Here is a 19,406-nt window from a genome sequence, read left to right as displayed (position 1 = left end):
TATTGGGCAAGGGTCAAAAACGATTTTTTGGTAACAGATGGGCTATGCCCTATTTTTTATTTTTAAAAAAACAAGATCGTCTTGACTATGGTCAACTTTTACTTTTTTAAAACTCCAAAAATTCAACTAAAGGCTCAACTCTCTCTCAAACACATTGTGATTGTTCAAACCATCCAATCAAGTTAAAACGATCTTCAATACTTAACAAGATCGTCAGAACTAGGAACTGACCTTGTCAACTCGATATCTTTACTTGGTCAAACTTTTCAAATTTTAAACTTTCAAAATTGAAAAACTCAATCAGTCCTCATCCGATCACAGTGAAACCCATTCTCCCAAGTTAAAAACAACATAAATCTAACAAAATATTCAACATTGAAATGAATTCAACAAAATAAAATGATCACACGAGTCGTTACAAAGCGATGTTATTAAAAAGAACGCAGAATGATGTAATAGGCACAATCAAGAGACAGACACGAATGGAGGTCACATAATGGTACAAGTTAACAAATGTAAACAAGTGTTTGACACGTTAGTACATACGTACTAAGATCTAAAATGAATATAATTTTCGTAAAATGAATTTTAAGTGCATCGTTTTTCTAATATATAGAAAACCTTTTATTATTATTTTGAAAATAAAGAAGAAAATAAAAGAAATATATTTTTATTCACTTTTTAAATGATTTTGTATATTACTAAAAGATCTGATGCAATAGATGATGGTACTCTTATCTTAATTAGAACTTACAAGTTTTAGTCCCGACTTAGAAAAAAATCTTGATACGAATCGTTTCTCCCCAAATGGGATACGACACGAATTCAGAATAATCGAGCTCCGATGTGAAATACCAGACATCGATCAAAAAAACAAAAAACAAAGGTACTTTTGTATAATATAAGCTTTTAGAACCGATCTTTATAAATATTGAACTAGTTTTTAGTTACATGTATAATAAAAATATAATGAAATAGTTATTGGATTTTATACTTTTAGAAGCAACCACAAATTAATACTTTGAGTTTAGACTTAATAATAATAACAATAACATAATTAGTGTATAATTTAATGAAATAATTACAAAAATAAAGGCTTAAGTCATATGTGGCCCCTAAAGTTGTTCGTATAATTTACTTAGACACCTCAACTATGACTAATATCTATTAGACACTCTAATATTAATGAATATGAACTTTTTGAACACAAAACGATAAGAAAACTTTTAAAATGTTGTGTGTTGTAATTCACACATTGACTTGAAAAAGTAACCAATAAGATTTCAGAACGTGGCCCAAAATCTAATAAATTTTCATTTTTTTTTAATTCCAACCTTTAATAATTCAAAACATTGATTAACAAAAAGAAGAAAAAAAATTTCTCCCCCAACCCTCCACAGGAACCCACCTGCATACATTTCTTCTTTCTTCCCCTAACGACTGTCATGCCAACACCTCATGCTGCAACAAAAAAGAATGAAAAAAGAAAATCCTCCCCACTCATTTAATTATTTGCACTTTCTTCATTTTCTTCATCTGTTGTCACCCACTATTTTATGTTTCTATGAAGAGATTGATTTTTTCTTTTTATAATAAATTATAAGCTATGGAAATTAGACTAAACACAAATAATGAAATAAATTATGAAGCATGATAAATTAATATTGTGATTATTGTAATTTTTGTGAAAAATTAGTTGATTTTGATAAATTATTTTGAAATGGATGATGAAGAGAAATCGTGAAGATTTAACATGAATTATATCAAATTTTCTTATATTATTTTATAACTTTAATGGCTAGTGATGTTTGTTGACCGAAATGATCCGAAATAAAGATGGACGGAGGTTGCCTTTATAACTTCGATGTCTGATTTTTTCTCATTCTTATAAATTCGATTAACACTTAGCAAATTCAATTTTTTTTCATATAAAGAGCGAAAAATAAAAATGAAGAACCACAACACAGTTTAAAATGATTAAAATGGGGTGAAGAAAACAATTGTTGACATAACCTCCAGGGGTGGTGGTGGGGGTGAGTTTTTTTTCTTTTTGAGTATTATAAGACAATAGTTTGAATAAAAGTTTATTTTTAGTTATTTTAATTAATGTAATGCCAAGTGTCATTAGAAGGAAAAAAGTTACAAGTTTATTATTAATAAAAAAAAGTATGTAAAGAAGTTTGAGACTTCCTCACGCGCTTCGGTGTAGTGAGATGCACTTATTTTGCCACATCAGCATAAAGTGTTCAATAGACACATGTTTTGAATTATTTAGGGCATCTCCAACCCAAACATCAAATTTGGTTCAACTCCATCCACTGCACCAAATAATATTTTTTCTCTCTTTATTATTATTGTATTATTTCTTATTTCATTTATACTTTTTCTTTCTAAAAAATTCGCTACATATAATTTATGTTATTTTCTTTCATAATTGTTTAGTATAAAATTATTTTGTATTATAATTTTTTAAAGGGAAAATGCACAAGTATCCCCTCAATCTATGCCCAAATTTTCAGAAACACACTTATACTATACTAAGATCTTATTACCTTTGAACTTATTTTATAAGTAATTTTCTACCCCTTTTTAGCCTACGTGGCACTAACTTGAAAAAAAAAGTCAACCAACGCTGGATCCACAAGATAGTGCCACGTAGGTCGAAAAGGGGTAGAAAATTATTTATAAAAAGTTCGGGGGAGGGAGGGGGATAATAGGACCTTAGTGTAGTATAAGCGTGTCTCTGAGATTTCGGGCATATGTTGAGGGGGTACTTGTGCACTTATTCCTTTTTTAAACAATATAAATTGCTAGCAAATATTATACATTATACATAATAATGGATAATACAAATAAAAGTGAAAACATTAATGAAATACAATTAAATAAATATTACACAATTAAAAAAATATATTAAAATTCTACATAAATATTCAACTTTCAAGATCGCTTCGGTGTTCCCATAAATGCTCTATTAATACATTACATAGTTCCAAATGAACCATAGAGTTTTGAAATTTAAAGAATTTAAAGAAGAAAATTTATATTAATGGAGTGGATGGTATTGCTGATCCAAATGTTCGTGAATTTGTTCGACAATAACAAAGTCGAATAATGAAAAAAAGAAGTCAACAGTTTCAGCAGTGCAACCACAACCACAATAATTTTCGACTCCATACAATTTATATTTTAATATTATTGATGGATTCAAAAAAAATCTATCAGATTATTAAGTTATTATATACTTTTAAAATTACAATTTATTTTATATTTCAATTTTGATGTATGTCAATTACTACATCATTGAATGTTTATTTTTTTTTGCTATTTTTAAGTACAATATTATTTGTTTAAAAAGTTATATGTTTGTATTTTTAATTTTTGTGAAAATTAATTATAGTTTATATAATTTATAGTAGAATTAACATAAATTTAATTTTTTAGAAAAAAGTTATATAGAAAAGTTAATTTAAAAAAGTAAATTTTATATCTAAAATTTATATTATAAAAATATTACATAAAAAATAATTAAATATAAAAGATATTTAATTAAAATATACAATTTATATAATGTTAATTAAAAATTTGCATAATGAAATAATATTATAATATTCAAAAAGTGAATTTTTATGATGAATAGTGTTACAATATTATTCCACACACCAAATTTGTTGTAGAAATTGGAATAAGTTGAAGCTCAAAATATTAAATTTTACATCAAATATTTAATATTGAATTAAAAATAGTATTAATTATTCAATAGATACAAATCATAGTTAAAATATATAAATGAATTTTTATGTAGACAATTTTAAAAAATTGCAAATGACTTAAGTCAAAAATAAAATATACGTGTAAGTAACACAAATTAGATGGACATTTTACTGAATCTGTGAAAGCTGCTGCGAAACCTATCCATATAACCCGCTCCATTTTCAATTCACAACACTCTTCTCCAGCCGATATCACACTTACACCTCTCTTCTTTGTTGCAAAATAAGCGAAAAGGAGATATCATTTTTGCAGTTCTGATCTTCTTCTTCTGTAATAAGGCGAAGTATCAGCTAAAAATTGAGTATTTTTCAAGGTGATGGAGAACGTAGGTATAGTTTCTTCACCTAAAATGGTATTGGGTCTCTCTTCAAACTCAGTAATTTCAAGCAAACCCTTCTTTGGCCTTCCTCATCTACCCAAAAGACCCTTCAAGAATGGAAGAATTGTCAGACCCACAACTTGTTTTGAAGTGGTTTCTTGTTTTCAGGGTCCAAGGCTCACTAAAAAGATTGGTACTTTCAACTCTTTTATCTACTGCTCAATGTCTTTTTATCTTAAATGTATTCTGTATTTTATTTGAAGTTTCAATTCCTCTTAAAGTAGATTTTATTACCCATAATTAGCTGTTTTTGAAGATAATTTTCGAAATTGTGGTGTTGTGTGCTATTTTTTTTTGTTTATTTAGTAGTTGGAAAGTGCAGTTTTGATTTCCCTTCATTTAAAAATGAATCTTTTATTGAATGCTATGTTACTCTTAAACTTGATTGCATATTATATTAGAAATTATTCATTATGGGTAGTTATTTTTGAAGAGAATTTCTGAATTATGGTTACTAGAGTTGTTTCAAATTCTGTTGGTTGTGTGAAGTGCTCCTTATTCTTATTCTCTATCCCTTGGTCTCCTCTTTGTATGTGTATTGTGTTTATCTGGTTCATCACAGAAAGAGTAGATCTGTTCATTTGCATTATATTTCTTAGAGTTGTTTCTAGATATATTTAGTTGTTAGGGGGTGCACTAGGCTGAGTTTTGATCATGTTAAATTTGCTGTTTCTACTTTCAATAGGACTAGAAACATTTTTTTCTTTCTTAATTTGTTTAAAGCTTGGCTGCATCTCAAACAGGAGTTCAATATTAACAGAAGTTACCTTTTGAGAGAAATATTTGAAATTTCAGTCCTAAAAATGTTTCTTGATTTATTTGCATGTTGGTAGGCATAAATGCCAATTTGTTCATACTAAAATAAGTGAATTGGTGTCTGTGTGGAATAGTTTAAAGTGCGAGTTGTTTCTACGAGGACTGTGACATTCTGCTAGTTAACTCTTGCTTGTGCATATGTTTTGTATTTGGTTGGATAGGACACTTTGTCGATATTGTTTTCTATTTGTAAAACAAGTATACTGCTGTGAACTTTGATGTGAAGAACAGTGGGACGGATAAACTTAATGATAATTCTTTTTGTCTAGTTGCTAATGGATATTAAGTCAGTTCAGTATTTTGTATAGGATTTAGAAAGGCTGCTATGTTTGTGAGGTAACTGTATATGCTGATAGGTTACAAAAGTAAAAAAACTTTTGCAACATTTGACTATGTTAATGGGTAGATGGTAAAACTTACTACCCGAGCTAGAATCGTTATCAAATGCAAATCAAGTATCTTGCAAATGAAGGCTTTTGGTATTAATAGTTTAGATGGTGTCATCTGATAAATGAGTTGTGAATGCCATCAAGAACATGGTGACTGATTTGAAGGTATCTATTGATGAGGTTAATGTGGGTTCTTCCGTAAATGGTACCCCGTACCGGGTTAAAGATATGAATGTATCAAAAAATCACATGTATGCTAATATAATTCATTTTACTGTAAATATTACATAAATATCTCTATGATGCCAGCTTTTGAATTCATTTCAGAATTGAAAGATCTTAAATTTTACAGGCTCCATCTAAAAATAAAAAACTGTTACATGCTGATTTAGTGATTTATAAGGCAAGTAGGACTGGAAACAGAGAAGGAAAATATAGAATAACTGGCTTATAGATGAATTGGCTATATTTCATGAAATTCTCTGCAGCACACCTAAATACTCAAAATTGCACTGCTATGGAAGCTTAATATAGTGGCCTAAAGCTCAAATAGTTTACTAAGAAGAACAATACATAAATATTTTTTTCTTGTTTGATAACTGAGAGATCCCTGCTAATGGTGCACTGTTTGAAACTTGGTGGATAATGGAGTGCCCACCCTTCTCCACTTAAATACCAGGCTTTTGTTGTTTGGATCCATTAGTGCGCCTTACCTAAACATCACAAGTTTTGCTCTCACTACTAGACCAAAGGCCTGGGGATAAAACAATGCATAAATATAAATCTAAAGCTACCAAAAATATGCTACAAGTAAAAAATCTCTAGGATGAAAGATTTTCCCACATCCGGTTGTGTCTGCATCATCCTGCTCTTAATTGATGAAAATCAGTCTCGAGTTTTCTGTTGTTGCCGACGGGTAGTAATATACCCCAACGGAATCCTGCCTATAGGTGCTTATATATTGGGAGGCATGCAACAACAGAGCCAAAAGTCCATTTAGTGCACTTTATGTAGGTATTCATATGCCCTTCACAATAAAGGAAAAAAAGAAAAGGAGAGAGAGCCTAAAATATAGAAGTGTTATCTAAAATATTACAAGCAGAGCATATTTTTGTTGACTAGTAACTATAGTTAAGGGCTCAAAGTGGTTAAGCATATCAAAAATCTAATATACCATTTATAAATGTTTAACTTGGAAATTGATTGTTTTAATTTGTTGAAGAATGATCCCAATATGTAGTATGTTTTTATGTTAGGAAAAAGTTACTAATGGCCTGATGCAGTTGTCAGCTCAAGTTTCTGGATAAGATATTGTTCCCAAAATATATTATAGGATAATGGTAGAGAAAAGATTTGCAGATTGGGGAATTTTGTATTTGTTTATCAAAAAAAGATATTTGTTAAAAGATGGAAGGAAGATCTTTGCGTTTTTAACAAGGCCTTGCTAAGGAAATTGCCGTGAAGATTTAGGATAAAGGAACATGTACTATGGAGAGGTGATATCAACATACATGGATGAATGAAGCAGCATGCTCGGGTAGACTTCAAGAGTTCTAGCTATCAATGGGGTGGGGTGTTGGAGAACAAGAAACATCACGAATCCTTTTAAGTATGCCCTCTTTGCAGGAAAATTATACAGGGAAAGGAAGAGTTATGCATCTCTTTGCGGGTGGGGGATGGATGAAAGGGTAGTTTTTTGCTGGACAGGAGGTGCGAATATAACATGTTAAGGATCACTTCTCCAAAATCTAGAGTTTTTTAACTTAAAAGAGATGATACTAGATCAAGTTCTAAGATCACATGATGTGCATGTTATTTGGGATCTCAAATTTATGAAGGAAATTTTGGGATTGGGACATAGTGGAGTTCCAAAGTCTATTGAAATACTCTACAAGCAAATTTACTGGTAGAGAGCCATGACAATTGGGTGTTAGATAGCAGGAGTCTATTTTTCAGTGAAAAGTTGCTACTGTAAGGTGCTAGCTAGAGCGAAGTTGGATTTCCCTCATCTGTTTGGACGTCTAGAGCTCTTGGAAAGGCTGTTTGTTTGCTTAGAGGATGCGAATTTGACAACCAAAAACTTGAAAAGAGGAGGATTACTTATGTTAGTTAATGCTTCATGTGTGAACCCTTGTGTAGGACATGGGATATCTCTTACTACAATGCTAGTTAGCATCTAAGTTTCTCATACTCTTCACTTTCGGTGCCGCACCCGTGTCGACACAATGTGGGTGTGGGTGTGGGTGTGTCTGGTCATCTAGTTTTGGGTACTTTGACCAAATTCAAGGGAGAAATTCAGGACAGATTCAATGGTTTATATAATCAAAACAAAAGCTAAGGTGAAATTGAAGAAAATGAAATACCTTTGTATATATAGATTTCTATTGTCACTCCCTTACCTTTTATTTCCCTTCAGGATCTCCTCTTGATCAATATTTCGTCTCAAGTTCTCCACAAATTATTTCATAATTTAGGTTTTATAACTCTATTAGTTGATATTTGAATTTTTTTTAGCTAAATCTCCGCACCTGTATCCATGTATGGATTTGTATCCCCGATTCTTAATATTTTGATCATAGAGGATCTGACCTCTAGATCCACACCTGTATCAGACACCTGCACCCAATTCTGAGCAACTTAGGTTAGCATCACATTTTTGAGAGCTTTTTCTATTGTTCGGGATACAATGATTTGGGTGCTGTGAAGGATGCATTATTTAGTTGGGCCATTAGAGAAGTGAAAAGAAGATGCCAAACGTGGGATGTATCTCCAATAGTACTAGTGTGGATAGCATTACGGGAAAGACGGAGATTTGAAAGGAAAGGCACAACTTTGTATATCTGAGGGGTAACTTCCTGCTTTTGATTTACTCTTGGTGCACCTATGAGGGTTCCAATTTGTGTAGTATCATTGGTGTCTTTCGTAGCGAGTCGTATCTTCTGTTGATTCTCTACTTCTGGGAATACTTCTATGCAGAAGTGTTCTCATTGTCAATATTATTATACCTGATCAAGTAAACATAAATTATTGGATGGTTCTTGTTCATTAAATTCATTCACATCATGTTTACATGGGTAGCTTCTACAAATTCGGTATGTTTTATATCAAGCTAGACTGCCAAATTAGAGAAAGCCTGTGTTGTCGGAGTGGAAAAGATTATACATATTGAAGGGTAAAACCACTTTATCCTGGATGTAATCACTTTTCTTGTCCCAAATTTCTGATAGATTATATCATTTAGTGATCCATTGTTATATTCTTGCTAATAATTATGCTGCTGCTTACCCTTCCTTCAATGTGTTCTATGCAGTGCTGGGAAAATCAGGGAGGGGTTCTTTTGCTAGCACTACAACTTCAGGTGGCAAACAGACTTCTTCAGTTGGTGTAAATCCACAATTTTCAGCTCCATCACCACCATCTCAAGTGTAATAATTTGTATTATCCCCGATTTAATTTGAATCTTCTTGTATATAATCTAACCTATCAGTTTCTTGCTTTACATGTTTCTGTTATTGTGTTTCTATCTGCATTAGCACCTCTTGATTTGCTTACTTATTTCTTGTTATTTGTCGTCTACAGGGGGTCTCCTCTTTTTTGGATTGGAGTTGGTGTTGGTTTTTCAGCACTTTTCGCATGGGTGAGAAGGAGAATTTTTTTAATTTTATTGGTTACACTCTTGTTTCATTTTTTTTACTGACTCGTTACTTTTCACTGTTTTTTCTGAAATATATTGCAGGTGGCTTCATACCTAAAGGCAAGTACTTCTTAAGTGAGGTGTAATTATATTTTGCAGGAATCTGATGCTTATCTCACTCTGTTTCTTATAGGGCTACTATCAGAGTGGCAGCTAAGAGAATTTGGACTTTTGAGAAAATATGAATTTTAACTTATCGATAATATGACATGCACATGATGAAACATACCTCGTATGTTATGAGCAGTACTGTTAAGAGGATTGACCACATATTAAGAAAAAGGACCAACAAAGCAGATACAGAAGATAAGAATGACCATTCATCAGTTGATGGTATCTGTAATTACAAAATTAATAATGATGAGCACATCAACCTAGAATACTTCTGAAATTAACTAGGGCATCACTGTGGAATATGCTTTCGATGTTTACTAATTAAATCATGCTACGCCATCACAATCTGGTATTGAGAGGCCAGCCATTTTCTTATTTTTTTAAAAAAAACTATTTTGCTATACTTGTCTGTTCTTTTAGAGTCCGTAACTCTTGCTGTTACATTTAGTTGATTTCTTTCTTCTTGTTTTCTGTGAGTTTAAAGATAAATTCAATGGCTATCCTCCTTTTAAACACCTAAATATTTCTGCTAATGAGTCTCTGTGCATTATAGATACAATAGTTGCACAGGAAAACATAAAATAAGATTGCTTGTTTAAGGTGCCTTCTTTTTTACTCTCTATGGCGGAAAATCGTGTTTTAAACTTCTTTCATATTCTTCATGTTTCAAATGTTTTGGTTTTTAATTGTACGTGGGTATATTTCTTTGTTTCCTATGTGGAGGCCAATGAGTGCAGCTACAAAAATTCGATAAAGCCCGACCCTTCATGTGTGTTAACTATTTCTGCATGTTGTTTTCCATGCTTCCAGAAGTACGCTATGCAGCAAGCGCTCAAAACAATGATGGGACAAATGAATGGCCAGAATAGTCAGTTTAGCAACACTGCCTTTTCACCTGGACCTGGGTCACCTTTTCCTTTTCCATTCCCACCACCTCCAGTGTCCGGTCCAGCTAGTTCATCACCTCCACCACCTACTGCATCTAGCTCATCTACACCATCAGCTTCATTTGCATCTCAGCCAGTGACTGTTGATGTATCCGCAACTAAAGTGGAGGAACCTCCCACTGTCAATGTCAAAAATGATAAAGAGGCTGAAAAGGAGCCAAAGAAAAATGGTACCTAATATTTGCATTCTAAATATCATTTATATCTGGTTCTAGTACTTGTTTGTCTTTTCCTTTCATATAGAAAAACAGCAAATCTTGCAAGAAGGCATGTTCATCTAAAGCCTCTTGACATTTACCTTTGAATAGACCTTGTTAATGTCATGCTTTGATCACCCTTAACGTTGGTTTATCTCAATAAACTGAAGGATACTAGAGTATATCAGTGAGATAATTAAACTATTTTAAATGAGTGAGCTCACCACTAAATTTTAAGATTAAGCAATTTAGCTGTTGATCTTAAAAACACCAAAACATCAACCATCTACATAACATTCTTGAAGGAATTTGGAGTGTCATGATGTGATCCTTTGTGATCTTCTGAGCTTTTATATGGAAATTCATCTTTTCTGTTCTTTCTTATTTTCAAAGTATTTCTCACCCAAAACCACTTGCCATCTCTTTCATGCATAAAGTCACTATCACACAATATTGCTATGCTGGCACTCTGCAAGGGTATCCCCTAAGTTTGAATTAAGAAAAGTGTAATCCCCCCAAGTCATAGCCATTTTAATCCTAAGTATCCCTAGAAATCTAACCTCCTCATGTATCATTAGAACCCCTTGCTGATAACGGGGAGGGGAAGGCTGGTTTGGGAGAAAAGCTTACATTGAAGTGCAGGGAAACCCAATTTAAATAAAAGGAATGAGCAGGAGGAAGGTACCACTTCAATTTCTGTGAGGTTAATTCGTTTCAAGTATTTAACAAATTTTTATTTGTGTCTCGATCATCAAAAGTTTTTTTCTTTTCTTTTGCTAATCAAATAGATTACTGGCCTGACTTCCACAACAGTTCTTGACCAAAGCTAAGTTTAGACTCCACTAATATCCCAGAATAACGATCTCCTCAAAAAAGAATAGTAGGATGCTTTGCGGAAACAAAACTGATTTGTAACTTGTATCCTCCTTTGACATCTTTCTTAAATGCCAAGAACCATCGTGGACCAGTAGAAATTAATACCTGGGTTTAGTTGTAGTGGGACCTGAGCAGTTTTGTTCTAAATCATATTTACAAAAATGCTAATGCTTCCCTAGTTAGAACCACCTTTTTGCGATAGTGATACACTTTGTATTACTCTTATGAAATGTTCAGATTTTCTGGTTATGAACTCATGATATTAACTATGTGAATTAAACTTTTTGCAGCTTTTGTTGACATTTCTCCTGATGAAACATTCCAGAAGGGTGCCTTTGAAAATTTTAAGGACTCAGCTGAGACAGCTTCGGTAACTGTTGATCAGGTCGGTTGGTAGCTATTATCTGGGAATATGGTGTCGTTAGGGGTGTCAAATGGGCGCGTTGGGTTGAAATTGGAGATATTAAATGGGTTGAAATAGATATTGGGTTTGGGTCCTGACCCGCCCAAGTTTACTTTGGGTTCCAATGGGCTTAAAAACAGGTTGAGTCTTGACCCACCCAATTTTTCCCGCTTAATTCAACAATTTTAATGTATTGTTATTTAAGTTATATAACTACAATTTGAATTTCAACTAAAGAAAATTTTAAAAAAGAAGTGACAAATGGATAGATAAATCCGATAAGATATAAAATAGATAGTAATCCATACCTTTAATATAGGAACATACATTACAACAATGCAAATAAAGAGTCTTAAAACGGGTTGAAATTGGAGATTAAATTGGCCTCAATTGAGGATTCTCTTAAATGGGTTAGGACTTGAATGGGTTGGGATTGAATTCAATTGAAATTATCTTGTGCCCAACCCTCAAAATTATGGGCGGGTTACCTACAATTGTGCTCAATTTTGACACCTGTAGGTGTCGTCTAACAATTGCACTTCAATAATATTTTTTGAATCTCTATTAGGTAACTCAAAATGGAGCTGCTTCACAGTCGGGATTTGGTTCAAATACATCTGACAGTACCTCATCAACGGGTAAATCACTTGCTGGTTGGCCCTCATAGCTGTTGTACTACGAATGTCATTCAAGCATCAGGATTGGATGCATGTTCCTATCTTCTTACTCATGTTTTTATTGGTCATTTTCCTCTTTTCCTTCTTTTTCAATCATTATTTCTATGAGTTTATGAATCTTGCAATAGATAATAAAGATGGATTCATGGACATACTTCATAGCTACGTAGATCCTCCCTTTTAGCCTATTGGGTGGTTTGGAGGATGTGGTAAGCTGTGAATCATGCCCAAGGTGGTTAAACTATGAAGTGCATAATGCCCAACAAAATGAAATGAGGTTGTATGTTCCATAATCTGGTGGGGAAAATACATTCTGGGGTCTTTTTCTATTTAGGAAAAAATGGGGAGAAAGCCCAGTTTCTTGTCCAATTGCAGTATGTTTGTAGCATAATATAGATACGTAATGGTATTTTGGTGAATCTCCAGGGTGTAAGACTCCAAGAAATGGCATAATGTTAGTACTTTTTGTGTTTTCAATGCTATCCTTTTGAGTCCAACAAAAGGCTAAAGGCCGCATTATCATTGTAATGCACACATATGTATGTACAAATAAAATTTGGAAGTGGGTAAAAACTTGAAGTCAATAATCCATGTTGTAGGAGATATTGCATGAGATACAGACAAATGAGGTTCAGAAAAGAAAGATGAACATCCAGACAGAAGCTGTGACTTTGTAATGACCCGAATATTGTGTCCCGACTCCTGTGGGAACTTGAATAGAACTTCCTACATCCTAAAAAATGCTAAGTGCTCTAGCAGACATGTTTTACGAAAGAATGGCCTATTTCTTACAGATTTCATGGAACTCTCTGTCCATAAACTTGTTTTGAGGTTGGAGGTTTTGAGTGATAAATAGTCCAGCTTTATTGGTCATATCTGTTTATTAGTAAAATGTTGTGTGTAACTTTACTTGGGCCTAATTCTCCTTCATGCTTTCTTCTTATGAAAAAACAAATTGCTTCATGCTCTCTTCTCTCAGCTACAAGTAATTTTGCATGATCTGCTTTCTTGAACAGGAAAATCTAATCCTCTATTGTCGGTGGATGCTCTGGAGAAAATGATGGAAGATCCAACAGTGCAGAAGATGGTTTACCCGTAAGATAGCATCTACCTTTTCTGTTATATTCTATGAGTTGTGTTGGATTATCTTGAATATTTGCTGATATCTTTGATCACTTAGCATTCCGATTTATGATAATGGAACTCTAGTTTCAGTTACACCATGTTACTATGTACTGTGTTATAAATAAAATTGTATTGCACTTCTAATGGAATCAAAATTCTTTTGTTGAGATTTAGTTTTGAACCTCTCTAAAGCATTGCAGGGAAAATGTCATTCCATCAGTACTGTGTTTAATTGAATAGGTTTTTATAGTATGCTGTAGACTACTGTGGTAAAGATGGAAGGAAGTGAACTAATATGAGATTTGGGATGCTTAATTGATGTTTTAAAGAAGATTTTGGATGGACTCAAGAGAGCAGGACTTGGAGCATTATACCTTATTTCAGACAGATGGTAGGTAGTTAGTTGAAAATAATAAAGATGTGGAATGTACTTTTGAGAATGACTGGAAAAGTGTAATTAAGGTAACTTCGAGTTAATTGGCTAATGTATAGTCCTTATTAGAAATTTGCTTGTGCATATTAAAGTCTACTATATATTATACGGGTTTGCTACAGCGTATTCTAGTTTTTTTTTTTTTTTAAAGCTTATGGAGAAGGAAACGTTCTAATTGTTTGTTTCCTGCAAAGTATTAATCTAAAGTGACATTTCTCTTCTATGTTAAATCTATTTTGCTTTTCTTGTGAACACAACCAGACCTCTCATCTTATTCTCATGTGACATATAGTTTTTGTGTATAAACTAGTTGTGCTTTATTTTGATGAGAACTCAACCTTCTATTCTGTGTTTGTGCAGCTATCTACCCGAGGAGATGAGGAACCCTACAACATTTAAATGTGAGCTGTCATCTGAAGCACTTTCCTAGGAAATCTGAATTTTCCAGTACTCCTTTTCATAAAAAAAAATAATAATAATAAAAAAAAAATTAAAAAAAAAAAAAAACTACTGATGGATTCCTAGAAGGATGTAAATGCTGACAAGTACATCTAGTATATATTGTCTATGCTTTGCAACTTTTCTTACTAGTGTTTTTTTGCATTAGATGTGCTTAGCCAACTCATGATTCAGGTTTTAGAGTAAAATTCATTTCCTCTTTTATCATTGACTGTTTGTCTGAATTGCTATGTTGTAGGACAAATCAAGAACAAGAGTTAAATGCCATTAATTATTTATTCCTGTCCTCTTCTTATCAAAAATACTTGTCATTCTGGTTTCTTGTGACTCAACTTTACTACCTTTATGGTTCATTGCTATAAGTTTTTCAAACTCTTTTCATCTTCTTCCTCTATCAGATAAAACTAAAAGGTCTTGCATTTAATTTGATCACAGGGATGCTACAAAATCCACAATACCGTCAACAGTTGCAGGACATGATGTAAGTCTGGTTCAATTATCTTTCAAGTGCATATTTCTTTATTAAGATTACCATTCTCAAGTGCATATTTCTTTGTTCCATGCCAAAATGCATTACTTGTATATCATTTACTTTTCTAAATTTTCTGTTTGATTATCATATTTATATCAGTAGCATATCCATCCACTGAGTTTTACCATAAGCACTGTCTCAAAGGCTGTTTGGATAGGAACTTATGCCATTCATATAACTTGTTTAAGTGTTAGGAAAACTACTCTTGGTGTGACTCTGCTGTATCTGAACTGCTTCATTTTCCCCCTTCCACATACTACTTTTTGTTTACTGGAGTAACCAGTTCCTTTTGAATTTGTGCAAATGAGACCTGACTTTTTCTTCTGCCTGCATGGGGTTAAAATTCTCATCTTGAATGAGAATATTCCATTCCGATGTATGTATGACACTGGTATACACTGGACCCTAATTGGTAGTTTTCATCTTGTTGATTCTTGTCCATCTGATTGCATTTCTAGTTTAGATTAGAACAATGCAAAGCTGTAAATGATTCTTGTACACACATATCAAATGATACCAGTTATCTGTCTGGAATCAAATATTCGTTGGACTACCTACTTTGGTCAGGCTGCTCACAATTCTGCATTTTTGGTGTTGTTCGTTTCTCAGTTTGAAAAGAAAGAAATGAAAAAGAATAGAAAAGAAGAGAACATGGAAAGAAACAGACATGTTGAATCATTTGCCTTTTTTGGCTAACGAGGATTTCGTGTTAAATACTTCTCTTTTGCACCTATGAAAAACTTATCAGGGTTTCCATCATTTGCCCCATTCCAGGAATAACATGGGTGGAAACCCAGAATGGGACAACCGCATGATGGATTCCTTGAAGAATTTTGATCTCAGCAGCCCTGAAATCAAGCAACAATTTGGTAAGTTAGAGTGGTTATATTGTTCTTTTCCTGATCTATTTGCAAAAATAGTAGTGTCTGCAGCCCACTAATCTGGAGGGGGAGGGTGGGGGATAAGAGAGTCTTAGACAATAGCTGAATTCCACTGAGCATCAACATATATTTTTAATTTTCTCCATTTGATCAACAAAGTCATTACTAATACATATAGTTGAACATATGGTAATAGGTGATGGATGACTTCAACAAATACCAGAATTAGGGGTGGCGAATGTACTATTTGGGTTAATTTTGGCGGGTCAATGAATGGGTCATTGCCCAACCATGCCCAATGTTTACCTGGGCTAAGATGCGCCAAACAATGTATCATAGAACAACCAGCCCAACATGAGCACACATGTGTAGGGAAATACTAGTAAATGTTATATCAGGAGGGAGAAATCTTTTTGTAGTTATAACATGTCAGGAAGACCTCCTTTAATGGTACAAACAGTTGCTATAGCCAAAACTATCAAATGATATGATCTGTATTTTTCTTTGTTTGTTATTTTTATGGTTGCAGATCAGATAGGACTTACTCCCGAGGAAGTCATTTCGAAGATTATGGCTAATCCTGATGTTGCCATGGCTTTCCAAAATCCAAGAGTTCAAGCAGCCATCATGGATGTATGCACTTGTTGCCCCCTTTCACGCCACCCCATCCCACTTCCCACCCCCATTATATCCTCTTGAATTTGTTGAAGTTCCAAAAAGCATATATTTGAATAATCATAGAAGAGATATGACACACATTTATTATTGCTTGAAATGTTGATGCACGCTGACTTTTATTTTTATTGCAGTGTTCTCAGAATCCACTGAGTATTGCAAAATACCAAAATGACAAGGAGGTAAGAACGTAATTTCATCTTTAACATGTCTTCTTGATATATCGATCTAAATTTGAGTAAGAAGTCTGTACTTGTTATTGACTAAGTTGCATTTTGCTTCAGTAATTAATACTAGAGATCAGTAAGATGCATCAGTTAGACAGTTTTGAGTGATAACTTTTGGTTCTTACTTCATCTTATGTTTGCCCAGTATAGCACAAATTCAATGTTTACATACTCGTTACTATGATTATTATGTTGACTAAATAGACGGAGGTTCAACTGCATATTATGTTGCATGTACGTGTATATATTTGATAAATACCTAATACATATAGTTGAACATATGATTATAGGTGATGGACGTCTTCAATAAAATATCAGAACTATTCCCTGGGGTGTCAGGTGCGCCTTGATTATCTCCGTCCTGCCTAAGCAGCTATTATGTGACAACGCTGTCATTTTTGTTCTGTTTGAGTGAAGTATCAGTCAGAATTGTTGGGCTCTGAGATGTAGTTTTCGCCCTCTGTTGCAACTCGGATGCACATGAAAACGTCGCTTCCTTTATATAAATTCATTGCCCTTCTCAAATTTTGTGGATGTGAACATACTTGCCTTGGCTTACCAGTAGTCTTTAGAAGCCAATTTCAGTTGTATATTTGCCAGTTTCTTTATGGTTTTAGAGTTACTTAAGCTTATTCAACTGTATGATTTGATGAAACGGAGGAATAAAAATTTTATTTAATAATTACTTCAATTATGAAGTTATCGCTTCTAGTTACTCAGTTGAATTTTCTGGATTTTTTAATTTTAAATTCAAGTTGATTTTATATTTAAAAGAAATGGATATTTTCTTGCTTGAGGAAGTGTAAGGATGTGCAGAAGATAATAAAGGTGGATGAGAGTGAGGTGGTGCGGGGGTGGATAAGAACTAGGAAAATAAGAAGGGAGTTAGAGTGTGTTTGGTAGGAAAGGAAAATGTTTTCCCGCAAAATAAGTAGATTTTTTACTTATTTTCTCATGTTTGGTTGGTCATTAAAAATTATATTTTGAAAAAGATTTTCAGTGTATTATGAATGAAAAATATTTTTTATTTTACTAGTGCGGAAAATAATTTTTTAAAATAAATTTTATTTCTTTTGGGGGGGAGGGGGTGTGAGATAGGGTAAAATAATAAAAAATTGAAATTGAAAATATTTTTTAAAAACAAAGTTTTTTTTGGGAGGGAGTGGGGGGGGGGGGGGGGGGTTGCCGGTAGGAGTGGGTGGGGTGAAAAAAATTGAAAATATGTTTAAAAATAAATTAAAAATTATTTTTTTTTGGTGGGGGGAGGGGGATGCTGGTGCTGGTTTGTGTGTGTGGGGGGTGGGGGGGTTAGTGGTGAGGGTGGGGTGAAAAAAATTGAAGCTGATTTTTTTTTAAAAAAAAAAACAAACTCAAAATTCTTTTTTTTTGGGAGGGGGTGGGGGCTGATGAGTAGGAACGAGGGGTTGGGTTGGGGTGAAAAAGTAAAATTAGAAATTAGAAATATTTTCTAAACCAAATTACAATTTTTTTTGGGGGGGGGGGGGGGAGCAGGGGTGAGGTTGAGGGTGGGATGAAAAAAAAATTGAACTCCAATATACTTTTTTTAAATAATTTTTAAATTTGTTCAACAATCAATTTTTTTTTTAAAAAAAAAAAATGTAATTTGAAGTTGGAGAAGAGTTTTGTACAATGTTTTTCTGAATTTTTGAAGGAAAATCATTTTCCTTAAAATCGAGGAAAATGAGTTGATTTAAAAAATATTTTTCAAAACTTTTAAACCAATCAAGTATATGGAAATTAAAAAATATTTTCATATTTTTCTTCATACCAAATACATCCTTAAGATATGTTTATTTTACTATACTTTTATGTGTCATTATAAAATGATATGAAATCTCACATGTAGCCAATCAATAAAATCCATAAATGATTAAATGAGAAAATAATTTAAATTATAGTGTTTTGGGATATCATAGATTTGTCCAACATATTTGATTGAGTTGGCATAGCTTTATTAATTTCTTCTTCATCGATTTGACTATATAAGTTATACTATCATCGATATATATAAAAAATTCATTATAGATTCTTGATTTGTTTCTACATTTTAATTTTCTTTTCTCCTTAGATTGATACAATCGACTGTGTCTATGAATCAAAAAAAGATTTGTATTTGTGTATCAAAATATTTTATCCTATTATCAAAATTTACCTTCTTCAATTCATACATAGATATAGCAAAATTCTATTTCTGTACAAGAAAACATTGTAGATGTGTATCAGAAAAAACTGATACAAATATTATCAGATAGCATTTGTGCATCGATTTTTTTTATACAACTATATATTAGGAAAAAAATGTATCAATTTATTTATTTCAGGAGTGATATAATATTTAATCAGTGTATCAATATCTTTTTCATTTGTGTATCACAAAAAATGATACTTATCATATGTCTATTTATTTTAGGGAAGATACAATGTGTATTCATTATAATATGCTGATTTGTGTATCTGTGTGCGAGATTAGGAGAGGTTTGAGAGAGACAAAGTGAGATTCGGTAGAGAAATGAGATTCTTTATATGTGTGTCTCAATTTCGATTGAGATACAAGTTATATTTGAGATACCAAATTGCTCGCATCTCTCCTCTATCTCTCTTGATCTTGCTCGTCTTCTCTCTCTTCTATCTCGCTCGTCTCTTTTCTCTACCTCTTGAGATATTGCTTTCCTCTCTTCTATCTAAAACTATTGGTATGAATATAATTAAATTACAGTTAATATTTTAATTAGGGAAAATTGTATATAATAGCAAACTATAAATTCAAATTAAATGTTATAATCATTG

At 32.8% G+C, this 19,406-nt stretch overlaps 1 protein-coding gene across 1 annotated transcript; it reads left to right on the top strand.

Annotated features, from left to right (window-relative positions):
• Positions 1-3,894: 3,894 nt before the first annotated feature.
• On the top strand, positions 3,895-17,313 carry LOC101251351 (protein TIC 40, chloroplastic). The gene is made up of 14 exons (XM_004250365.5): positions 3,895-4,286; positions 8,669-8,783; positions 8,938-8,995; positions 9,095-9,112; positions 9,977-10,283; positions 11,477-11,571; positions 12,158-12,227; positions 13,283-13,361; positions 14,185-14,225; positions 14,719-14,764; positions 15,590-15,684; positions 16,226-16,329; positions 16,506-16,553; positions 16,889-17,313. The coding sequence occupies exons 1-14, from the start codon at positions 4,091-4,093 to the stop codon at positions 16,946-16,948; spliced, it is 1,332 nt and encodes a 443-aa protein (XP_004250413.2). The 5' UTR covers positions 3,895-4,090; the 3' UTR covers positions 16,949-17,313.
• The last annotated feature ends 2,093 nt before the right edge of the window (positions 17,314-19,406 follow it).

This window comes from Solanum lycopersicum, chromosome 11 (assembly GCF_036512215.1).
Source record: "Solanum lycopersicum chromosome 11, SLM_r2.1".
NCBI lineage: Eukaryota > Viridiplantae > Streptophyta > Magnoliopsida > Solanales > Solanaceae > Solanum > Solanum lycopersicum.
The sequence above is the reverse complement of the archived record's forward strand: the minus strand, read 5'-3'. Positions and strand labels throughout refer to the sequence as shown.